Below are 18,352 nucleotides of genomic sequence, written 5' to 3'. Positions count from 1 at the left end.
TTACACAAGTTCATGCTTAAAGCCTAAACTTCTAGAGAGGAAATCTAGTTTTTTAAGGGTGCGCTAACATTCAAAAGAAATATAAGAGAAGATATGATAAAAACTAAGTAAAACAAGTAAGAGAATATACTACACCAATCTCCTTGCTTGATGCCTTCATCGTCATGTCGTTCCGCTCGAGCAAAGCTTCAATTGCCTTGATTCACTTAGAAAAGGGGATAGAGATGTGGAGAAGAACAAGTAAAAGTGTAAAACAAAGATGACTCAAATATGAATGAAAGATCCTTTCTCTTGCAGGTTGTCTCATGTCTTATAGCAATTTTTGCAGATGGAAGTAAATCTAACGAAGATACGGTTACGTTTTGGTAATAAATCGCATTGGTGAGACCTTCTGTGCGGCCTAGTGTGGCCACAAAAACTGAAATTTCTTTCTTTTATGCGTTTTGGATCTCACATGGAAGTTCTCTTGGATTGGAAAGCAAAGCAAGGCAATTAGGAAACGAATAAGGTAAAATCTCGTCAATATGGCAATAAATCCCAGCTGGTGCTCCTCTTAAGAAGGTTCATGCGACCTACACATTCCAAATTTTGATCTCTTTCCTTCATGAGGTTGTAGATCTTGTTTTCCTTTTTCTGTGAATCTTTTGATTCACCCAAATCTAAATTCATATGACCAAATTATAGTCAAAATATGAATGATGTGTCATTTTTGTGTGGCAGCACAAATGAATAGTGCAGCCCGCACAACTCTATAGAGTTCTTTTGCCAAATTTTCCGTTTTTTTTGTTTTTTTTTGTTTGTCTCCCCATTTTGGACACAAATAATCCGTGCGGCCCGTACAAACTGGACTTTGGCTGCACAAATCCCTTGGAAGGTGCATAACTTAGTCTAAAATTTGATAAACTTATTTCTTCAACTGTGCGGTCACACAAACACCATGTTTGCTCCTTTTCGTGCAATTTAAATATACTTTGACAGTAACTTGATTTTTGACATATTTTAACACAAAATTATATTAAAATACAAAAAAATTGGCTTAATTTTTAAAATTAAACTCTAATCAAAAGTATATATAACTGAGACTTATCAAAAATGTTAGCTGAATAATTTTTTGTTGTTGTTGTATAGGAGACATGACATTTTTCAGAGTACGAGAGGAGTTGCGAACAACATTGCTCCATACATTGATAGCACCCATTAATTTATTGTTATGGAAAAACATATAGATTTTGCTTGTCAGTAATTAAAAATTGACATCTATTAGAAAAACTATGTCATTTTAGAAAAGGGAATGTTTCCACTCTTTGCATTGGGCTTCTCATTTTGCTTGCTTAGAAAACAAATCTTGGCACTTGATAGAGAAACTTCTCATTTATAGAAAAATATGATCATAAGATTGCTATTAGCCTATTAGTGTAGCAAATTTTGTCATGTTTTCCCGCGCATAAATGAGTTTAGGGATAATAATATTAGTCTTGGACAGCCTGAGCTTAATTAAACTTTAACGGTAAGCTCATTAAGAAGGCTAAGTTTGAGTTCTTTTTTTTTTTTTAGAATAAGAATTTCGGTAACTACATCAATCATTTTATTAAATGTTTTTTTAACTAAACGTTTTTTTTTTTCTGTGAAGATATTAAATTCAATATTATATTAAACGTTTTCTTTTTTCTGTGAAGATATTAAATTCAATATTATATGTGCTAGGCCTATAGTTAAGTTTCAATATACATAATTTTTTTTTAAATTATAGAGATTGCTAAACACCGCCTTGTTTAAATTAATATAAGCAGTGTTACCACAATATTAAGGGGATGAATTTTGAAGGAGGCAGGTTTTCATTTTGAGTGATTATTTTTTCTCTCTTTAGATCTCTTCCACAAATTAGATTATAGATTTGTCTCCTTAAGAGCACCATTTTTGAACGATTCTAGTACTTCGAGATGTTGAGATAATAAATTTTTAGTAGCCATCAAATAGCTTCTAATGTTTAGCCGTTCATACTTGACAACATTAAATAAAATATCAAAATGACAATCAAATTATATGAATTTGATGCCCGACCAACTTACAAGGCCAACAAAATGTGTGTACTTTTTTTTTCTTATTTTTGCAATTTTTTTGAGATTTGATATAAAAAAGAATTTATTAAGACTATAGAGTTAATATATTTTTAATGAATTCAATTCATGCTAATTAACTAGAGGAGGGTTCAAATGCCTCCATGTTTTTGTGCCTCCATCTCTCTCCATCATTTTCAAAGTTCAAACAGTCGATCCGAACCGTTCAACTTAACCTCCATACTAAAATATGTTTGGAGACCAAATTTTATATTTTTAGGAATTTTTTTACTATTTTTTTAGATAGGTACAAAATCAGTAAATCTGAACCATCTAAAAACAATATTTTTGTACCTATCTAAAAAAATAGTAAAAAAATTTCTAAAAATATAAAATTTTGTCTCCAAACATATTTTAGTATGGAGGTTAGGTTGAGCGGTTCGGATCGACTGTTTGAACTTTGAAAATGATAGAGAGAGATGGAGGCACAAAAACATGGAGGCATTTGAACCCTCCTCAATTAACTAATATATAAATATTTGTATAGTTTAATTTGAAACATATTGAACATGCAACTTTATATATAAAAAGTTCTCTATCAACGTGATTTGTAGACATCTAAAGTAATTGAATTACAATTGAAAATCTTTTTGAGGCTTAAATTAAGTCAGAACTTCACATCTGGCCAAGTTTCTCGTGACAGGAAAATACTATTGTATGGCAATTGTATTTGTGGAGATGATATGAAATCAGGACATTAAATTAGCAACTTGAACAAACTTTCTCGTGTAATTATTTTAAGTTTTGATGGATGGCGATAGTCGATGAAGGATGTGACATCTCCTTGCAAGACACAGAATGCGTATCCTCTGCATTAATTCAAAACAAAATCTTTTGAGTTAATGAATCTGAACTGTCTAATTTTAAACATAATATATCAATCCGGTCTCTGTTTATAACAGAGAGGTCTTTTTAATATTAGTGTGGATCTAGTCTGCACGAATCTTAAGATGAAAGAAATTTCACATTTTTTTAGAAAAAAGAAAAAAAGAAAACGAAACACATTTTCATTGCAATTTTCTAAAAAAAAATAGTATATTTTTAACATGAGTTAATAATCAAAATTGTTCAACTCACCTTAGACATAGTTGCATTGAATCTTGCTTGCCAAGAGTACTAGTATTTATTCTCAACAAGTTATCTTTAGATATATTTGATACATGAGAATAAATCATTTGACAACTTTGCTAATTTTTGACGATTGTCACAAATAAAGTTAATTTCAAAATCTAATTCTGTAGGCATAATATAAATAGCACATTAGTACTACATGTATTATGCTTATTATAAACATAATCAAATTTGGTCCATGCATTACCTTTCATCAATATATCTGAACTCTTCAATGCTACAAAATTTAACAAACTATTATGGATTTACCAAAATCACAGTCTCTAGACCATAAAAAAAAGTGATTTTGTACCTATCTAAAAAAGTATTAAAACATTTCAAAAAAATTATATATATAAAATGTGATCCCCAAGAACATTTTAATATAGAAATCATGCTGATCGGTTCAGATCGACTATTTGAATTTAAAAAAAAAAAAATATATGAGACACGATGACGCACGAAAGACCTGAGACATTTAAAGTACAATATGTGTTTTTCATGAAATCTTGAGGTTTAGACTAAATCAATTGATGTAGTTATTGCTATCTGATTCCCATTTGAAGTTCTATATGAAATATGACTGGTAGGGACTAAATAATCTAAAATTGATAAACTGTTACTAGAACTGATAAAGCAAAAAGGCAACTCCCTTTTACATAAATTAAATAGGCCCACATGACACATGATTTAAACCATATTGACATTTTGGGTTCACAAAAGTAGAGGAGCTAAGTTGAAGTCAGAATTAAGTAGACGACACCTTCCATTCAAATCACGTTCCCTTCCCTCTCTAATTTCAACTACCTCTCCTCTCTTTCTTTCCCATTCCTTTCTTAAAACCATTAAAAATAGCCTCCACTTCTTTTTATAGACCATCATTTCTAATTATATATGATGAGACACAAATTAAGTCTCTTATTTGCAATCAATGTAAGCATGAGAAAATGGGTTTTGAGAAATACCATCTCGGCCAAACAATTGGGGAAGGCATGTTTGCAAAGGTTAAATTGGCAGTTAATGTCGAGACCAACAAAAAAGTCGCAATAAAGATCATCGACAAGGCCATGGTTCGTCAAAAGAACCTAATGGATCAGGTACTTGTTACTAGTTCTCATGAGATTGTCTTTCATTATTTTGTTTTTCTTTCAACTAAATAAAAATATCTCTTTCTTGATATTATCATGGTTATCTGTTTATTTGTTTTCTTTAAGGTTGTGAGAGAGATAAGTTCGATGAAGATTCTGCATCATCCTAACATCGTTCAGATTTACGAGGTTTTAATCTTGTTAGATAGAATCTAGATTTATTTATAATTCCATTTTGTTAATTGAATAATTAAATTACAAGAACAAATTCATGTAGGTTTTCGCAACGAGGACAAAGATATATCTTGTAATGGAGTATGTTTCTGGAGGGCAACTATCTGACAAGCTAGTAAGATTCAGCCATGATTTTATGATTGAAGAAGTATCATATAGCAGTAGTGCCCTTTACCAGTAAGAATAAGTACAGTCCAGAGTGATCGGTATCAATCCAAAATCATTTTCTCTGGCTGAAACACAATCTTGTTTAAGCACATAGCCCTCAACAAAGCTAGACCTCAGTTACTAAAAATTAACCAACTAAAAACTAAATATGGATTTGATTATTTTAATGCATTTTGTAGTACTATCTTGAGAAACTAAATGAGGAGGAGGCAAGGAAGTATTTTCAGCAGTTAATAGATGCCGTGGATTGCTGCCATGGTAGACAAGTTTACCATAGAGACCTCAAGGTAAATTTAATTATGAATTATAACCCTGAAGATTTATTTATTATTTATCCATAACTAAAGATGAAAATGTTGTAAACTCTAACAGGACATTCACTAATTTATGATGAGACCTCTAATTTTCATCCTGCCCTTGAAACATTGTTTCTTGAACCATTTTGTTGCCTTGCACTATATAGTTTCAAGGTCATATTTCCTGTGGAGTCTTTGATATTCTTTTTCTTCAATAATAATCTAGTTTATGGTTTTTTTTTTTTTTTTTTCCATTTTACCTATTTTAACAGCCAGAGAACCTCTTATTAGATAACAACGGCAATTTAAAGCTATCTGATTTTGGGCTAAGCATTTTACGGAAGGTTATTTTTGTACAAAAGCTATCACTTAAAAAATATAGCAAACTCAAAACCTGTACCATATTTACTCACTTTCAAATTTATTTTGTAGCCCGGTGAACTACTATCAACTTCTTGTGGTTCACCAAGTTATGTTGCGCCAGAGGTAGTATATATAATAACTGTTTAATTATTCATCTACTTGCATGTCAAATATTGTTAATAAAAAGTAAAAACCAAATGAAAATGTGATCTAATTTATTAGGTAATTATGCATAGAAGTTATGATGGAGCAGCAGCTGATATATGGTCATGTGGTGTGATCTTATTTGAAATGCTTTCTGGTTATTTGCCATTTGAAGATCGTAACCGAATTAACTTATTTAGAAAGGTAATTCTCTTCCATTTGTTTTGTGAACACAATTTAATGTCTACCCTTTACTAAAAAGAAAAGAAAAAGAAAATGTCTACCAGTAGCAAAGGCTATTAAAATAAATATAGAATCTCTTATGCTTTATTCATTAACCTTGTTTTCATATTTCATTTGAAAGATTTCAAGAGGTGAATACACATTTCCAGAATGTTTCACATCCCCTCAGAAAAGACTTATTTCAAGGATTTTAAACCCTATGCCAGCAAAGGTACATATTCTCTATATATATATGTTTGTGAAACTGTCACTGATATCTCGAGTAAATTCATAGAATGGTTTGAATTTGAACTAGTCACATTATCCTTTTGACAACAAAAGACACAGGAACACAAAAACCTTTTCAAGCACACGTAAAATAGAATTTTTTTATTTATGTGTTCGCTTGTCATACGTGGCTTAATATATGCTTTAAATATGAGCATGCATTGAGAAAACTTCCTTTTTTCGAATTCGTATCCTCTGCATTAACTCAAAAAAGAATCTTTTGATTTGATGCATCTGGACCGTCCAATCTACTTTAAGATCCGTGTGGACTAGACCGCACTAATATTGAAGGGCCTCCTAATTATAATCTGTGACCGGATTGGCTCCGTTTAAAATCACATGGCCGAGATGCGTTAACTCAAAAGATGCTCTTTTGAGTTAATGCAGACGATGTGGATTCCCTTTTTTTCAGCACCTGTAGAGTTTTATCACCGTTTGAATCATTTGATTTTAATTTGGTTTTGGGGTCCCCATCGATGCATCCTGGTACCAAAAAGATAGGTCATGTACCATCTATGACCTTAATACTTCAATTGAACAAATACACACTGATATGATAGGTTGCTGTTATAATAAGGTCACAGAAACACTGCCGCCTTTTTCAAAAATCTGTAACGGAAGACTTCAAACTTGATAACTGTCTATATATTTAGTTTTAGAAAGAAGCTTATATTTGTTATCACGATAGCGAGCTACAATAACAGAGATTCTTTCGGATAGCTGGTTTCGAGTTGATTACAAGCCCTCTTTTGGATTGGAGGATGAAACTTGCACAAACTCTGAAGAGGCTAATAACAATGTGAGTAAACTACAGCACCTTGTAAATTTTATCAGAAATTTGCTAGGTATACATGCAAACTTTACGATGCATATGCAAACATTCCTAAAATATACAAGAAACATTCCCTTCATGTATCATTCCCAAATTATAATATTACAAAATCACCCTTGTCCCTTGATCAATGGAGAAAAGAGTGAAAATAGTTCCATTGCTTTCCAAGAATTCTCACATTTTCAGAGGTCAAATGGGAAAATTCCCTGTGACTTTTCTGATATTTTACTTTTTTTCCTTTTTCTCTCCAGAGAACTAATCTAATTTAGAATAAAAAGACTGATATTCATTTGTGTCTTTGACAGTTGAGAGAAAGTTACTTAGAAAATGGAAATCCAGAGCGATTCATAAATGCTTTCCAACTGATAGCTATGTCAAGCGAACTTGATTTATCCGGGTTATTTGAAGACGAGGTAATGCATTCCTTTCAATTAAGTCTTTGTTCTAATCAACGTAAAAAGTTGTTACTACTTGAGAAAAAAATATGTGACTGAAATTATAATTGCATCTATCAGTCTTAAACATATATAATATCTAGCCTATATATACTGGTACAGACTAGTCTGCATAAATTCAATTTCCCCTGAGCACAAATTTTACTGGTAAGAAGAACAGGAACCAACAGTTTATTTAATTATTTTAATTAATTTTCTATAGCTTGTTACTTTACTTTATTTTAAACTAAATTAAAATAGAGGTATACTATTGTACAGAAGAAGACAAAGTTAGGATCAAAGCATCCAATAAATGAAACACTGGAGAAAATCAAGGTTGCGGCTCAGGGTGTCAGTCTCTCTTTCAAGAAGACCAACACTTCCACGGTACAGTTCTACATTTCTATAAATACAGATTACATGCTATGTACTTTGGTTATACTTCAGTATATTTTTCTTCATTGTTTCAGGTCAAACTCCATGATAACCCGAAATTGAGACGAAGCAGATCAAATCTAACTCTGTCAGCAGAGGTGAAGAAAATTACTGCATCAACCTAGATCATACCCTTCATCCACCTTTTATTGGTTTACTAATTAATTTTATGCTGTTGAAATGTTGTTTCAGGTGATTGAAGTGACACCGACACATTGCGTAGTGCAAATATCAAAATCCATGGGTGAATTAAGATTATATACTGAGGTATTTCAATTTATTACATTTGTCCTTTTTTTTTTCTTTTTTTTTTTTAAATTCTAAAGAGTAGTTATATATTACACTTACAATTGGTACTATTATGAACCAGTTTTGTAAAAGCTTGTCCAGCTTGCTAAATGAAGAGATGGACAGTATATCTGATTCCTAGAAGACATTGTGAAGAAAATAATTGTTATAGAGAAAACAAAAGGCAATACAAAATCGAGCTTCCTTTCTTATGGTATCAGTGATTGTATAGTGTTGATGACATAAGAAATCTCTGTTTTTGCTAATTCGGTTTGTTGAACCAGTATATTCATGTATAAATACTCTCATGCGCATGATATATTCTATGCAGAATTAGTCCTTTTTAAAATTCATTCTTACATATATTTCAAAATTAGATAAATGTTTTGGGAAGCACAGAACTTTTTAAGTAACTAAAACTTTGATATTCATCCAAATTTAGGCACTTCATTTACCAAATTTCAAGTTATTTACTGACAATTATCAGATTGTTTCTTTAAAACGATGGCTGTTGGCATGTTTTGTTTTACCTGTCTATATGACAACAATTTCTTAGTCATTTTCCTTTTGCCAGTATTTCAGTTATGAAATTTCTTAGTTATTTTTCTCATTTTAATTCATCTTCACTTGATAAGACAAAAATTTCTACCTTCACAAATTTGATTGTAAGATCACCAAAAATGACAAATAAACTCTAACAAATATATTTTACATGTGTACACACTTATCTGTGTTAAATTAAACAAATACAATGAATTTCATCCATAGAATTCTGCTATAATATATTTGCAATGTGTTTGTGTAAGTCTGTTGATGATTTTAATAAATTTAGTCCACATTAATAATAGTAGAATCATCAGAAATGACAATTAACCGCTTGTGTTTTTTTTATCTGTGCATAAATTTATTCATACTTAATCGATCAAACATATAACAAATGTATTCTGCAATAAATTTTGCTAGAATGCATATATTGTGAGTTTGTGTTGTGTAAATATTAATTCATTATTATTCAAATTTATAAATTAACATAATTTATTGTATTAGAATTCCACAATTACGTATAGGAGAAAGTAGCAACTGCAAACAAACAAAACAAAATTACACGAAAGATAACAATAAGTTTATGTATTTTTTGCAACAACCATACTCACAAATTGAGCTGAGAAATTATAGACTAATTGAACTATAAAACTTATAAATAATTTTTTTTTATAAAAACTAACATATAAAACCCATAAACACAATTCCTTAACCTTCGTTAACCTTTCCTGTTCTACTAGATCTAAAATAAATATTAATTTTATTTACTCCAATATCTTGTAAAGAACATCTTAAATTTTGAGTTGGCCAATGGCAATGTTAATTATCGATATATATCGTGAAGTTGAACACACAATAAATAAAAATATTATCCCAATCCTAACACCTCAGAAAATGAAATAATATGTTTACATGCATATATAATATAGTTGGTGGCTAACACAATTTTCCCAATAATAGTCATGTATATGTTGTGTAAAAATTAATTCATTATTTTCACATAGTTGATATGTTGAAATATAAAAGACATGTTCGGCCTTTTCGAGCGTTGTGTCAAATTTATTCTAAGATCATTCAAATTTGGTCACGATTCATGTGTCTATTTGGTTCAATTTAAGCTTAATTTTAGTGCAGTTGCATGATTGAAAATAAATCATGCAAAAAGTTTGCCATTGAAGCCCAATTGCATGATACGTATGTTATACCAAAAGTAATTGGCGCCAAGATTTTTATTAGTGCCCTAAAAAAAAAAGAATTATCAAATTTGTCCTCGCTTCAAAATTAATTTTAAAAATTCCCTGACTGTTCAAACGTGAGGCGGTCATCTACAGTAACATTTTTTATTTTTATTTTTTAGAGATCTTAATATTTTTATCTAAAAATAAGAAATGAAAAATGTTTATGCTCATTATGTTGTAATATTATTAATTAAGTTTATACAAAAACCTATGCAATAGTTTGGCCTAAGCTAAATATTTAAGTTTTATTTAGGCTTGATTTTGTATTAACTAATTATAGATAAAATAGAATAAAAAAATGTGTACATATATAGGTTGTTACTTAATTGCAAGAGAAGACACAAATGATGATATATAGGCCAGTGCCACTTAATCTTGACCAAGCTATCTGCAAATAATAACATACTCAAAATCTTATATGTAGCAGAAGCACTTGGATAAATAACGAAAAAATAAACTGCATTATATATATATATATATATATAGGAATATGCTAGCATGCTATGCATAGCATAGAGCCCCTCCATGCAATGGCTCGGATTTCGAGTTTTCAAAATCCTAACAGTCGATCCGAACTGTTCATCTTGTTCTCCATATGAATATGTGTTTGGAGACCAAATTTTACATTTTTTGAAATTTTTTTACTATTTCTTTAGATTTATTGAAAATCGCTGTTTTAAGCAAATCCGGACCATAAAAAAACAGGGATTTTCAATAAATAGTAAAAAAATTCCAAAAAAATGTAAAATTTGGTCTCCAAACACATATTAATATGCATAACAAGATGAACGGTTCGGATCGACCGTTAGAATTTTGAAAACTCGAAATCCGAACCGTTGCATGGAGGGGCTCTATGCTATGCATAGCATGCTAGCATATTCCTATATATATATATATATGAGTAGAACTAGGGTGCTCTTAAGCTCACCAAAGTTTTGGTGAGCTTAACTCTAAAACTCATAAAATCAATTTCAAATGACAAATCCGAACCGTTGAAATCCACCTACCTTACGTGTGATGCATCTACATATAAAATTTTTAAACATTCGAATTAATTTAGTATAAAGTCAAGCGGTCAAAATTAGAAGGTTAATAAATTAATTTTAGTGCATTCATTTTTGAACGTTTTTTGACCGCTTGACTTTATACTAAATTAATTCGAATGTTTAAAAATTTCACATGTAGACGCGTCACACGTAAGGTAGGCGGGTTTCAACGGTTCGGATTCGTCATTTGAAATTGATTTGATGGATTTTAGAGTCAAGCTCGCCAAACACTTTGGTGAGCTTATGAGCACCCTAGTTCTTAACAATGTTTATGCACTATTGATGCAGGAGCTATTACCGATGCACACATCACACATGCAATGTCAAAAAGCAGGTGCAGCGTTTGTCAAAATAACCAAACTATAAGATTACAGCTAATTTGTGACCAATCTGTCTGTGAATGCATTATTATTTTTTATTTTTTGTGCTTGGATTACATAGGATCGTTATAATTCAGTGCTTATAAAACAAATCTAATCTCGTCTTACAAACAAATCTCAGCACTCAAAGGGCATTTACTAGGCTGAATTGCATTATGCTTCTACGTAGAACCTTTCAAAATAACAATTGCAAGGAGCAAAAACATTAAATATTACGAAGATTATAAAACAACCAAACTATATACATGTGTGTCTATCTTTATTTTCCAAGCATCATGCGTAGCTGTGTTCTGTTTGAAACATGCATGATGTAGTGCAACAGATTACATAGGTTTTTGCATAAACTTAATCGATAATATTAGAACAGAATGAGTATAAATATTTTTCATTTTTTAATTTTAAATGAAAATATTAAGATCTCTAAAAAAAAAAGATGTTACTGTAGTTGACCGCCTCAAGATTGGGTGGTTTGATTTTTTTTTTTTTAAAAGCTGAACATCCAAACGCAGGGCAGTTTGATGTTAGAACGGTCAGAGCATTTTTAAAATTAATTTGGGGATGATAGCATATTTGATAATTTTTTTAGGGCATTAATAAAAATCTCGGTAATTGGCGCAAGTTGTACATAACTCACTCGTTGGGTCTTGAACGATTGGTGGTACTTTATATCTTTTTAGAGGAGGGTTCAAATGCACCCTATCTTTTAAATCTTTTTTTCTCCGTTTTCAAAGTCCAAATAGTTAATCCAAACCGTTAGATGCGATCTATATATTAAGATGTGCTTGGAGACCAAATTTTATATTTTTTAGAATTTTTTTACTACTTATTAAATCACTTTGAAAATCGCTGATCCAATGGTCCAGAAAATGTAAAATCAGCGATTTTCAAAGTGGCTTAATAAATAGTAAAAAAATTCCAAAAAATATAAAATTTGGTCTCCAAACACATCTTAATATATAGATCGCATCTAACGGTTCGGATTGACTATTTGGACTTTGAAAATGGTGAAAAAGGATTTGAAAAATAGAGTGCATTTGGATGCACAAAAATTTGAGTGCATTTCAACCCTCCTCGTCTTTTTATATCTAGAGAAAATTATATAAAATTAGTGCCTTTGAAAAACAACTTTTGTCTACTCTATTCATCCTCTCTCTCCACTCAACTTCTAGCTATTTACTTATCTACTAACTACACTTTTCTATATTTTAACCGAAAATATATAATTACAAACATTATTTATTATATCATATTTTTATAGATTTTATAATAACTATAATCATTGGCAATTATATATTCTCAATTAGTAGATATATAGATAATACTAGTGAAATGTCTCGTTTTGTTTCGGCAATGGTAATTCAGATAAAAGAAAATACAATGAAAATGAGCAACAAAAATAAAAATAATTAAACAAAGAAAAGGTTCAGGGGTACAATTGAACAATGCAATGATTTCAGATAAAACTTTATCAAAAGAATGTTCAAAACCAACATGACAATAATAGCGTTGTTTTCAGTACAAAAAATGTCAAATAAAGAGCTTAGAATGATTATAATTTGAATACCCCAAAAAAAAACCCTCTTTGTATGAAATATTTTTATTTTACATGCGTAGACACTTATCTGTGTTGAATTAAACAAATACAGCGAATATAATTCCATAGAATTCTGCTATAATATATTTATGATTTTAATAAATTTACCCCCACATTAATAATAGTAAGATTTGCAAAATTGGGCTGAGACGACATTAAGTCCATCTTTTTGTAACAGATTCGGATAATTGGGCTTTAAAGCCCATAAACAAAATTCCTTTTCTGCTTTCCTGTTCTATTTCCAGCACCTGTTATATTTCTAGCACCTAAACCTTTCTTGTTCCCAAAGCTTAACATCTCTTGCTTCACCTCCTTTCTCTTTCTCCTTTCCCGACATTCCCAATCTAACCCTAGGAAAACCTAGCCTTCACGTAGTTAAAACTATCCAGCCATGGGTCAAGGCACACCTGGTGGCATGGGCAAGCAAGGCCAGTCCGGTGACCGCAAGCAAGGAGGAGACGACAAGAAAGAAGGCAAAAAGTTCGAACCGCCGGTGGCGCCTTCTCGCGTCGGTCGGAAACAGCGCAAGCAGAAAGGTCCCGAGGCGGCCGCACGCCTTCCCCATGTGACGCCGCTCTCTAAGTGTCGCCTCCGTCTTCTCAAACTGGAGCGGGTCAAGGATTACCTCTTAATGGAGGAGGAGTTCGTGGCTGGTCAGGAGAGGTTGAAGCCGCATGAAGACAAGAGCGAAGAGGATCGATCTAAGGTCGATGATCTGAGAGGATCGCCGATGAGTGTGGGGAGCTTGGAGGAGATTATAGATGAGAACCATGCGATTGTATCAAGCTCTGTCGGGCCTGAGTATTATGTTGGAATTTTGTCGTTTGTTGATAAGGATCAGCTCGAGCCAGGTTGTGCCATTCTCATGCATAATAAGGTGGGATTTCTTTTGTTAGAATTTTGGATCTTGGGTTTTCAATTTTGGTAGGATAACTAGGAAGGGTTTACTTTGAGGATCTCGTTTTTTTTTCTCATATCGGTATGGTTAGCAATGAGTAATAATGCAACTCAAGGCAGCCAATTACTTAATGTTAAGTTTCCTTCTGATTTACTTTGTTTTTGTGTCAGCTTCACGGAGTTTATAATTAATTTTTTATGTGTTTCATAGATTTTATCACTTCTAGTAAGCTCATGAAGCAACATCATATTACCTTTATTTACATTGTAGCGGTGTTAATATTGATTAGTAGCTAGCAACTCCATTTGGTTAGGTAGCAACTGGTTCAGTATATTTGCATTTACATTTTCGTTTTGAATTGCTTATTATTTGCAAACTTAATTGATGACAAGCATGAAGGTAGCCCTCTGTAGATGACCATATAACATGCTTATGTGTTGATTTATTACCAGGTACTATCTGTTGTTGGTATATTACAAGATGAAGTGGACCCCATGGTGTCAGTGATGAAAGTCGAAAAAGCTCCTCTTGAATCATATGCTGACATAGGAGGTTTGGATGCTCAAATTCAAGAGATTAAAGAGGCAGTAGAGCTACCTCTGACGCATCCTGAGCTATATGAAGATATTGGTATTAAGCCTCCTAAAGGTGTTATACTCTATGGAGAGCCTGGTACTGGCAAAACACTTCTTGCCAAGGTTTGACTTATGAAATTTTTGTCTTTGCTATTGTTAAAATTCTTGTCTATAACCACTACATTATCAAAGTATAATCTTAGACCTTGCAACCTTTCTCAGTATTACTAGGACACATTTAAACTGGCCTGTTTTTCTCATTTGTTGGGAGCATTTTTTTGAAATAGGGGTACTTGTAGGAATCTTTAACCTAGGTATTGGGATTGTGTAAATAGGGGTTTTTTGTGCTCTTCAAATATCATGGAGATTATCCACTGAAAATGCTGTCCTGTATCCCCATAATTTATTGAAAACGTGCTATTTCTTATCTCCCAGGAAATTGTGTGAAGCGAATTTGTAATATAAATATTTTTTGTGGTTTTGGGGTATGTTGTTGCATGTTTTTTTAGGAAATTCCAAATTATCCACTATATGACAAAATGAAATTATCACCTTTGCTCTTATAGTTTCTCGAAGAGTAAATAGAGCCACCTTACATTCATCTTGTTTGTTGGGAGAAAAAATATACAGTCGAGGAATTTGGAAATTGATTTAAGTAGAGGCACTGCATACATTTGTTCTGCAGTGCATGTTTTATCATCATTTTCTCAAGGATACAAACCATATCAAAATATATCAGTTAAAGCTATTCCTTAACCTCTTCCCCACAAATCAATGATTCTTTTGTTTTGATGAATTGATGAAACAAAATGCTTTGAGGGGTTTACAAGGAACTGCAAAAGATATCATGCTCTTTCATGTTTTATCTAATCCTTGGATATGTATCTATATGTCACAAATCCTTCTGTGTTAGCTATGAATTAATAAAAATCTTCTAAATGCATGCCAAAGTTATTATTGTCTAATTTTACAACTAGAACATCAACTTTCAAAGGATTTACAAATGTTTTTTTTTAATCACAAATCAGTAATTGATCTGATGTTCTTTGAGGGGTTTACAAGGAACTGCAAAAGATATCATGCTCTTTCATATTTTATCTAATCCTTGGATATGTATCTATATGTCACAAATCCTTCTGTGTTAGCTATGAATTAATAAAAATCTTCTAAATGCATGCCAAAGTTATTATTGTCTAATTTTACAACTAGAACATCAACTTTCAAAGGATTTACAAATGTTTTTTTTTAATCGCAAATCAGTAATTGATCAGATGTTCTTTGTAATGCATGTAGGCAGTGGCAAACTCAACATCGGCAACATTCTTGCGTGTGGTGGGAAGTGAGCTGATACAGAAGTACCTGGGTGATGGGCCCAAGCTCGTCAGAGAGCTCTTCAGGGTCGCTGATGACCTCTCCCCCTCTATTGTCTTCATTGATGAAATTGATGCTGTTGGTACCAAGAGGTTTGTTAGCTATATCTTGTTTTCTATTCTATGACGAGCATGGAGCTTGTAAACTGGGGGGTCGACATTATTTAATTCAGTCCTTTTGTTAGGTTCAGTAGTGTTTCCTTTTTTATGCAAATAGCTTTAAGTTTGTTTTATGCTGTTCCATATATGAAGAGGATTTTTCATAAACTCAAGTGTTATTCTAGGTGAAAATTTACATGGGTCCTTTACATTATCTGGATATTTATAATGAGGGATTCAGTGCTGTTGGTTTATGGTGCCAACTTTTTTACATGTGCTTAAATTAACTAGTATATACCAGTATATCATCTCAATTACATGCATGTAAAAAGTTATGGTTTTGACTTTATTTCTGTATTCATATACAGATGGAGAAAATGACAAAAGTTGGTACTGAAATAGAGTCAGAATGATGTAATGCTTGTGTTTATACACGTAGTGTGTGATATGTATAATATATCCAATCACTTAATTTTGTTTTTTGCACTGACTTTTGTTTCAAAACCTTTCGCATTGGATACCTTTTCATTTGTATACTTCTCTTTGCAAAATGTATAATTGTTTCACATACTCCTTGAAAATGAGAAATATCTTGCCCACATCTACAAAACATGAGGATTGTGATTATATGCCTAACACAATACATGAAAATATCCTGTTCCCTCTCATCCTGTTAATGTTAGAAGAATCCACGTCTTCCTCGTACAGTATATATCTTGACATAAGTTCAAATTTATCGCAGCATAAATCAGGAGAAAAAGGAGGTTTATTTATTGGGTGTAAAAATATAATGGTATGCAGGGTATGGAAATAATTTCAGAGGTGGCTAATATTTCATGATATATTGCAATGTTTCGTAATGCATACTGGAAAGATTATTGAAGTTCATAGTTTCATTAGTGAAAGAAGCTGAATTACTCAAGTTTGTTCTGGTATTATTATTGAAGTTCATAATAACATTAGTGAAGAAGCTGAATTACTCAAGTTGGCTTCTGTTAGAAATTCTGATGATATTCTATTGACAATATTACTTTATAGATATGATGCACACTCGGGAGGTGAACGTGAGATCCAGAGAACCATGCTTGAGTTGCTGAATCAACTTGATGGTTTTGACTCAAGAGGTGATGTGAAAGTTATTCTTGCAACCAATCGAATAGATTCTCTTGATCCCGCCCTGCTCAGGCCTGGCCGTATCGATAGAAAGATTGAGTTTCCTCTTCCTGACATCAAAACTCGCCGTCGCATCTTTACGGTATACATCTTTGTGTGTCTGGGATGCTTTCTTTTTTCTTTTCCATTTTTTGACATGGTTTTGGCAAGATCATCTGGTTTTCTCTAAAATTCTTGAAAGCACAGAGCCTGGTAGATATGGTTAGATATGCCAAAGGTGCCCCTCATTCTCTCTTCCTGGATGACTAGATGATCAAGCAATAAGGATTAACTTTAGTAGTCTATTTGCAGAAGGGGATGGGTTGATTCCAACTTTTCTTGAATAAAGAATTAAGGGGATGTGCAGTTTCTGTTGTTGGGTGGAGGTTAAAAATCGAAGCAATTATAGTTCAATGAGTAATAACACAACCATGCCTGGTCTTGGCTAACTAGTTGATATACTTAGTTTTTTTTTCTTCACCTTTTTGCTCATGCTGAGACTTTTTTTGTTTGGTGGGACCCAGATACACACATCAAAGATGACACTGTCTGACGATGTCAACCTAGAGGAGTTTGTCATGACCAAGGATGAATTCTCCGGTGCTGACATCAAGGCAATTTGTACCGAGGCCGGTTTGCTTGCCTTGAGAGAGCGGCGAATGAAGGTACATAATCTCTCCTATCAGTCGTTACAGCTTGTCATAAATTCAATTGCAAACTTGTTTCTGGTGTCTGATTTTTCTCCATATATTTGATTTTTTTTCAAAATAATAGGTTACACATGTGGACTTTAAGAAAGCGAAGGAGAAGGTTATGTTCAAAAAGAAGGAAGGTGTTCCTGAGGGTCTCTACATGTAAACACAACTACCCTTCAATTCCTGTTCCTTTTGTTCACTTTGAATGTGCACGTTTTTAACTTCAGACTCCTTTGTTCACCACAATTTTTTTTTCCAAATCTATTTCAGGTGATGTGATCTTTGTGCAATTCTCTTATGGGGAATACATTTTAGTTTCAACCTGTAGTATTGTACTTTTGAAATACATGTATGGCTTATTGTCGCACCTGTAGTGGTATCTGTTTATGGCATGTTTCTTTTTGTTACACTGAATAGTGAGCCCTCCAAAACATTAGCAAGCTATTTATTTTTCTTTCTTGGGTTATAATGCGTTTCTTTATTTGGAGATTGGGTGCATTTGCGTTCAGTAATTTCGACATCCGAAGCTCACATCATCCATCATCCTGTTTTAATTTTTAACTTGGAAAACCTTTGGAGATGAGTTCTTTAGTATGATACATGGGTATTTAATCAATTTGCCTCCTATTTTGCTGGTGTCACGGTGGGCTCCAATGCCAACGCCTTGCCATTCTGTGTGGCAAAAGTCTCTAGAGATTGATTTTATCCTTGTAGTTTTGTTTCTGTGATCGTAAGGTGAAAAA

The 18,352-nt window shown here is 32.4% G+C and overlaps 2 protein-coding genes across 3 annotated transcripts; both read left to right on the top strand.

Moving 5' to 3' along the window:
• The first annotated feature begins 4,036 nt into the window (after positions 1 to 4,036).
• On the top strand, positions 4,037 to 8,336 carry CIPK21 (CBL-interacting protein kinase 21). The gene is made up of 14 exons (XM_078306928.1): positions 4,037 to 4,324; positions 4,442 to 4,504; positions 4,593 to 4,664; positions 4,897 to 5,004; positions 5,286 to 5,357; positions 5,446 to 5,499; positions 5,599 to 5,724; positions 5,885 to 5,974; positions 6,719 to 6,829; positions 7,168 to 7,275; positions 7,576 to 7,683; positions 7,767 to 7,829; positions 7,924 to 7,998; positions 8,102 to 8,336. The coding sequence occupies exons 1-14, from the start codon at positions 4,175 to 4,177 to the stop codon at positions 8,159 to 8,161; spliced, it is 1,260 nt and encodes a 419-aa protein (XP_078163054.1). The 5' UTR covers positions 4,037 to 4,174; the 3' UTR covers positions 8,162 to 8,336.
• Positions 8,337 to 13,050: 4,714 nt separating this feature from the next.
• LOC144558475 (26S proteasome regulatory subunit 4 homolog) lies at positions 13,051 to 18,078 on the top strand. 2 transcript variants are annotated; one of them, XM_078307315.1, is made up of 7 exons: positions 13,051 to 13,697; positions 14,171 to 14,416; positions 15,587 to 15,756; positions 16,801 to 17,017; positions 17,439 to 17,579; positions 17,689 to 17,768; positions 17,880 to 18,078. In XM_078307315.1, exons 1-7 carry the CDS (start codon positions 13,212 to 13,214, stop codon positions 17,881 to 17,883), a joined length of 1,344 nt encoding a protein of 447 aa, XP_078163441.1. In that variant the 5' UTR covers positions 13,051 to 13,211; the 3' UTR covers positions 17,884 to 18,078. The 2 variants fall into 2 exon arrangements, with proteins under 2 accessions (XP_078163441.1, XP_078163442.1); XM_078307316.1 differs by lacking the exon at positions 17,880 to 18,078 and having other exon boundaries at positions 17,689 to 17,772.
• The last annotated feature ends 274 nt before the right edge of the window (positions 18,079 to 18,352 follow it).

Source organism: Carex rostrata, chromosome 8, assembly GCF_964058835.1.
Source record: "Carex rostrata chromosome 8, lpCarRost1.2, whole genome shotgun sequence".
NCBI classification, from domain to species: domain Eukaryota; kingdom Viridiplantae; phylum Streptophyta; class Magnoliopsida; order Poales; family Cyperaceae; genus Carex; species Carex rostrata.
Note: the sequence above shows the minus strand (reverse complement) of the source record. Positions and strands in the feature narration are given on the sequence as shown.